At 53.1% G+C, this 6862-nt stretch overlaps 1 protein-coding gene across 2 annotated transcripts in view; it reads left to right on the top strand.

Moving 5' to 3' along the window:
- The first annotated feature begins 1250 nt into the window (after nucleotides 1–1250).
- FARSA (phenylalanyl-tRNA synthetase, alpha subunit) overlaps nucleotides 1251–6862 on the top strand; it is an 11380-nt gene continuing 5768 nt past the window's right edge. Inside the window, exons 1-7 of one of the 2 annotated variants that reach the window (XM_011954689.1) lie at nucleotides 1251–1428; nucleotides 4576–4713; nucleotides 4798–4896; nucleotides 4975–5093; nucleotides 6024–6116; nucleotides 6208–6336; nucleotides 6414–6529. In XM_011954689.1, coding sequence (XP_011810079.1) covers nucleotides 1282–1428; nucleotides 4576–4713; nucleotides 4798–4896; nucleotides 4975–5093; nucleotides 6024–6116; nucleotides 6208–6336; nucleotides 6414–6529 — 841 coding nt within the window. In that variant the 5' untranslated portion in view covers nucleotides 1251–1281. The remainder of the gene's footprint in view (nucleotides 1429–4575; nucleotides 4714–4797; nucleotides 4897–4974; nucleotides 5094–6023; nucleotides 6117–6207; nucleotides 6337–6413; nucleotides 6530–6862) is intronic. The other variant, XM_011954690.1, reaches the window with a different exon arrangement.

The following is a 6862-nucleotide window of genomic DNA, read 5'->3' on the forward strand; positions in this document are numbered from 1 at the left end:
CCATGTTAGTCAGGCTGGTCTCAAACTCCCAACCTCAGGTGATCCGCCCGCCTCGGCCTCCCAAAGTGCTGGGATTACAGGTGTGAGCCACCGTGCCCAGCCGAGTGCAAAATATTTTATTAGTCATCTTTTTTTTTTCTTAAGAGTCAGGGTCTGGCTGGCTGGGCACGGTGGGTCATGCCTGTAATGCCAGCGCTTTGGGAGACCGATGCAGGAGGATAACCTGAGCCTAGGAGTTTGAGACCAGCCTGGACAACATGGCAAAACCCCATCTTTACCAAAAAAAAAAAAAAGATAAAAAAGAAAAAGCTGGGTGTGGTGGCACGCACCTGTAGTTCCAGCTACTTAGGAGCCTAAGGTTGGAGGATCATTAGAGCCTGGGAAGTCAAAGCTGCAGTAAGCCATAATTGCGCCACTGCACTCCAGCATGGGTGACAGAGCAAGACCCTGTCTCAAAAAAGAAAGATGTTTTGCACCGTATTTCTATAGGACAGTGCTAATCTAGGCCATGCAGTATTTGCACCGACGTTGCTCTCAGCGCACAGGGGTGGGGGATCTGGAAGGTTTATAATTTATGACTTAATTTCCACCAACTCTCTGTAGAACCTTGGGCAAGTCATACCACCTTCTGAGCCTCAGTTTTCTCATCTGTGTAATGCAGTTATATCAGTATCTACATCATAAAGTTTTGGGAAGAAATGAAATACTACACGTGAAGTACTTAGTTCTGGGCTAAGTACTACCACATAGGAGGTAGTCCACACAGGTTAGGTGCCACCTTGACTTACTAGATGCATCCCTTTCCCCTCTATAAAAAGGAATGGTACCTACCTAGCCTTCCTTTGAAATTTTAAAAGTAGCTGACATCGCCAAAATGACCATCTCTGGAGCCCACTACCCACCGCCTCTCATAGGGCAAGAGAGAATACCAGAAGGGCAGAGATTTCTGTAACCCAGAGAGGGTTAAGTCCAAGGTCACACAGCCCGCTCGAAGTGAGGCTAGATAAGTGAGGCTAGATAAAGCTCAAAACAGGGCGGTGCTTCTGACCTTGAGATAACCGATTTTCCTCTCTGGTCAACCAGATTCCACTGATGGAGCAAGGGTGGATGTGGGAACTGAGTCCAGTGCACTTTCTGAGGCTCCGTCGCCACACTCAAGATGACGACACATTGAGCCCTGCTCTGCGGTTAGACACATTCAAGATGGCGATGCACACCCCGGATTCCGGTTCCGGTGGCTCAGGCCCCGGCCAGGACACGCTAAGCACACTGGAAGCAGCCATGGCGGATGGTCCGGTGGTGGAACTGCTGCTCCGGCGGCTGGAGGCGTCCGATGGCGGCCTGGACAGCGCCGAGCTGGCGGCTGAGCTGGGCATGGAGCACCAAGCGGTGGTGGGCGCCGTGAAGAGCCTTCAGGCGCTGGGCGAGGTGAGCCGGGCCCGTGATGCCGGGCCGCCTTGCCCTTGCACCTACGGTCCCCTTGACAGGAGGGCTCTACGTCCAGACCAAATTCCCTCAGGCCTAGTTTGGGGTAGCTGTATATGTGTCCACCCCAGGATGCGCGGACGGGAAGTGGGACGAGTGAGGGCCCAGATGTTCCTCATGCAATAAACGTTTATTGAGGCGCGGTCAGCGTGGGTAGGAGGAACGATAATGGACGAGGAGGACGCGGTTGCTGCCCTCACGCAGGTTGCGACCTAATAGGAAGGTGCTTCAAGAACTAGAGTGATGGGGGGAACACAGGGGACCCAGCTGTGACAGCTGACCCAGGCTTGGGGGTCAGGAAGAGCGGCCTGGTGCAGGTGACGGCTGAGTCGGTTCTCTGTAGAGGAAAGTGATACCACTTTAGAGATCAGTGGCCGAGATCTTCGGGGATGGCAGGCGGCGAGGGAGACCAGCATAGCTGTAATTGCAAGGCCTCTTAGGTCTTTACCTCACGAGAGAACTGGGGAGCGATAGCAGGAGCTAGAGCCCGGTCAGATGAGTGTGCGATCCACATCACCTCTGGGAATAACTGGCAGGGACAGGACAGGAGGTGAAGGGATGAAAGCAGAAGCTGGCACTTAACCAAGCTGGATGGCATGATGTCTGGCTATGGGAAGGCAGCTTGGGGGAGGTGGGGAAGGCATGGGATTCAGGACAAGGCAGGGGGCACACCGATGAAGTCCAGCCTTCTGACTTGGGCAAGTGGACAGTGACAGAATCACAGGAGGAGGATGCTGAGGGGCCCGTGGGCCACCCAGAAGGCTAGATCCATGAGGCCAGGATCTGGGCTGTTTATCCATAGAGCTCATGTTCTGTGCCCCACTTTGGTCTCAGCTTGTTTGTCCAGTTCATTCCATAATCCTGGCTGATGGCCATGTTATTCCCATTTTGCAGATGTGACAACTGATGGTCAGTAACATAATCAGTGTGAATAGAAGAGGCCGATGGACCCAGATTTGAAATTAGGCACTCAGGCTGCAGAGCCCATAGTCCTCAATGCAAAGGAGAGATGGCAGCTGTGTTCTGTTGGGTGACAGTGCTTTGATCAATATGATTTGACATTTGTATACGTCACAGAGGGTTAAATAATATAAGGGGGTGAGGTTAAATCTAATGACAGACAGTAATAGCCATAAAAATAATTATAGTAGTTAGAATTTATGCCGGGTGCAGTGGCTGACCTCTGTAATCCTAGCACTTTGGGAGGCCGAGGCGGGTGGATCACAAGGTCAGGAGTTCAAGACCAGCCTGGCCAAGATGGTGAAACCCCCGTCTCTACTAAAAATACAAAAAATTTAGCCAGGCATGGTGGTGGGCACCTGTAATCCCAGCTACTTGGGAGGCTGAGACAGATAATTGTTTGAACCCGGGAGATGGAGGTTGCAGTGAGCCAAGATCACACCACTGCACTCCAGCCTGGGCAACAGAGCGAGACTCCATCTCGAAAAAAAAAAAAGAATTTATGCAGCAGTTGTCACATAGTAGGCACTATATATTCTTTCTGAGTATTAATTTAGCTACTCCTTAAAATCATCTGAGGTAGAACCTATCACACCTTTCTCTTATGGATGAGAAGAGTCGCTCAGAGGTTAAGCAACTTTCCCGAGGTCACACAGGAAATGAAGGGCAGAGTTGGGATTAGAACGAAATGGGAGCCAGATCCTGTGCACTCTGCTTATCCTTTTTGTCCTTTTCTTCGTGACTCTGGACCTGGAACCTCAGTTTTTGTTTGTAATGTGTACCTCCAGGGCCCTTGTCTGACATTCTGGGCACTGACATGTGAACATTTAAACATGGAGACAGGTTGGGCGTGGTGGCTCATGCCCATAATGCCAGCACTTTGGGAGGCTGAGGAAGGAGAATCACTTGTGACCAGGAGTTTGAGACCAGCCTGGACAACATAACAACACCCTGTCTTTAAAAAGTAATTTAAAGGGCTGGGTGCGGTGGCTCACGCCTGTAATCCCAGCACTTTGGGAGGCCGAGCTGGCCGATTACAAGGTCAGGAATTTGAGATCAGCCTGGCCAACATGGCAAAACCCCATCTCTACTGAAAATACAAAAATTAGCAGGTCTGCCGGGCGCGGTGGCTCACGCCTGTAATCCCAGCACTTTGGGAGGCCCAGACGGGCGGATCACGAGGTCAGGAGATCAAGACCATCCTGGCTAACATGGTGAAACCCCGTCTCTACTAAAAAATACCAAAAAAACTAGCCGGGCGAGGCTGTGATCCACAGGCGCCTGTGGTCCCAGCTACTCGGGAGGCTGAGGCAGGAGAATGGCGTAAACCCGGGAGGCGGAGCTTGCAGAGTGAGCTGAGATCCGGCCACTGCACTCCAGCCTGGGCGACAGAGCAAGACTCCGTCTCAAAAAAAAAAAAAAAGAAATCTATAAAAAATTAGCAGGTCATGGTGGTGCACACCTGCAATCCCAGCTACTCCGGAGGCTGAGGCAGATAATTGTTTGAACCCGGGAGGCAGAGGTTGCAGTGAGCCGAGATCGCGTCACTGCATTCCAGCATGGGCGACAAAGCGAGACTCCATCTCAAAAAAAAAAAAGGTAATTTAAAAATTAACCAAGTGTGGTGGCACGTGCCTGTAGTCCCAGCTACTCAGGAGGCTGAGGCGGAAGGATCACTTGAGTCCAGGAGTTCGAGGCTGCAGTGAGCTGTGATCAAAGGACTGCACCCCAGCCTAGTGACAGGGTTAGGTCCCCTCTCAATGAAAACAAAAACAAAAACAAAATGTGAAGACGAATCAGTTCACCTAATTTTTCACCTTAAAGTCTGTCACAGGTTCAAAACTGACAGTAAGAATTTTTCCTCCGCCAGGTAACATCCTTAGTGGTATACTTTACCCAGGGAGGTGTAAACTATCATTATTATTACCCCTGTGTTACATAAGGGAAATGGAGACACAACAAGGTCTTTCCCTTGAGACCATTTGGCTGTAAAGTTGCATAGCTGGGATGTGAAGCCAGCTTCAAAGGCTATGCTTTGAACCCGGGACCCAGTGCTGCAGAAAGGGGGTGCCTGACTCTGAGCCTCACCGCTGCCTGGACACCCCTGCCTGCCCCGCCATTTCCCTCTAGGTCATCGAGGCTGAACTTCGGTCCACCAAGCGCTGGGAGCTTACTGCGGAGGGTGAGGAGATTGCCCGGGAGGGCAGCCATGAGGCCCGTGTGTTTCGAAGCATCCCCCCGGAGGGCCTGGCCCAGAGCGAGCTTATGGTAGGAGCTGTGGGGTGAACGGGGAGTGAGTGGTGGGGTGAAGGTGGCCCTGGTGCCCCACTCACTGCAGCCTCTCTTTTCCAGCGACTGCCCAGTGGCAAAGTGGGCTTCAGCAAGGCCATGTCCAACAAGTGGATCCGGGTGGACAAGAGTGCAGCCGACGGGCCCCGGGTGTTCCGAGTGGTGCGTTCCTGCGGGCTGGCCAGGGGGCAGGTGGACGGGCACGTGGACCCCTGGCCCTCACACCCCTTATCCCGGCAGGTGGACAGCATGGAGGACGAGGTGCAGCGGCGGCTCCAGCTGGTCCAGGGGGGACAGGCTGAGAAGCTGGGGGAGAAGGAGAGGAGCGAGCTGAGGAAGAGGAAGCTGTTGGCTGAAGTGTGAGTGGGTGCCCCCTGCAGACTCAGGCCCCCACCACCTGCGTGGCATGGTGGAGGCATGGTGGGAGGGAGACACCTTGCCCACACCAGGCACGGGTGTGGCCAGTTTCCTCCCAGCTCGCTTAATGCCATAGTTGTCAAGCCTATGTGCCTCGGGGTCTTTGTCCATGAGGACCCTTCTGCTGAGAACTGTTTTCCCTCTGATCTTTAAGGTCAGCTCCTCATCAAGTCTCTATCCTGCGTCCGCTTAAAGAGGCCACCCTGCCACCCCTCCGCTCCTCTTGAGTTCCATGAAGCCCATCATCCCCAGTCTTCAGCTTTGGTGCTTGTTCATTTCTTTCACTGTCCTTAGTGTGGTCCGAAGTGTAATGAACACACGCCGGACAGGCTCCTGGAACCTAGATGGGCTAGGGGCTGTCCTCTCACAGAACAAATGTCCCCTTTGAGCAGACACAGAGTGGCAGAGAGAAGAGACTAAAGCTGGGATGTCTAATTGAAGAGACTAGAGCTGGGATGCATAATTGAAGTACATAAGAGTGAAACTCCGTCTCAAAAAGGAAAAAGGAAAAAACCAAAAAAACTGCCCTCTTTCAGGGGCTTGTGGGGAGACTTTCGCAGAACAGAGCCTGGCACAGAATAAATCTGCTAGACTTTCCCTAATTTCATCACTCAGTCGTGTACTTAGCACCTTGAATGGACTCTGGCACACAGTAGGTTCTTAATAAGCGTTTTTTTGAATGAATAAGTAAGTGCATACGGGAGATAGGACATGGCCACATAGGAGGATTTCAGGTAGTGGGATGAATGTCAGGATGGAAATAAAGCAGAGTGACTTGGTAGGTAGCGTGGGGGATCCTCATCAGGCGGGAGATCAAGGAAGTCCTCTAGGAGGAGATAGCAGTGGCATCTCCTTCGTTCCCCTGGCCACAGGACCCTGAAGACCTACTGGGTGAGCAAAGGCAGTGCCTTTAGTACCAGCATCTCCAAGCAAGAGACAGAGCTGAGCCCAGAGATGATCTCTAGGTAGGGGGCAACCCCAGGGTCAGGGTGGGTGGGGGCTGGGGCAGAGGTCGGGGACAGGCAGCCTTTACCAGGCTCTTGCATCCTCCCCCAGTGGCTCTTGGCGGGACCGGCCCTTCAAGCCCTACAACTTCTTGGCCCACGGTGTCCTCCCCGACAGCGGCCACCTTCACCCCCTGCTCAAGGTCCGCTCCCAGTTCCGACAGATCTTCCTGGAGATGGGGTGAGCACAGGGCTGGGGGCAGGGCCTGATGCTGCTGCTGGGTACAGGCAGGGCAGTCAGGCTGCGTCTCCCACCAGGTTCACCGAGATGCCGACCGATAACTTCATTGAGAGCTCCTTCTGGAACTTTGACGCCCTCTTCCAGCCCCAGCAGCACCCAGCCCGTGACCAACATGACACCTTCTTCCTTCGAGGTGGGTCAGCCCCTAGGGCCTCCCTGAGACATGAGAGACACCAGGCTAGGGTAGAGCCTTTATAGGATGGGCATCCCATTTTATCAAATTAGGTCTAGAACTGGGCATGGTGGTGTGCACCTGTAGTGCAGCTATTTGGGAGTCCAAGGCAGGAGGATTGCTTGAGCCCAGGAGTTCAAATCCAGCTCAGGCAACCTAGGGAAGAGTCTACCTCTAAAAAAATTAATTAGGGCTGGGCACGGTGGCTCAAGCCTGTAATCCCAGCACTTTGGGAGGCCGAGACGGGCGGATCACGAGGTCAGGAGTTTGAGACCAGCCTGGGCAATATAGTGA

This window comes from Colobus angolensis, unplaced genomic scaffold (assembly GCF_000951035.1).
Source record: "Colobus angolensis palliatus isolate OR3802 unplaced genomic scaffold, Cang.pa_1.0 Scaffold39, whole genome shotgun sequence".
NCBI classification, from domain to species: Eukaryota; Metazoa; Chordata; class Mammalia; order Primates; family Cercopithecidae; genus Colobus; species Colobus angolensis.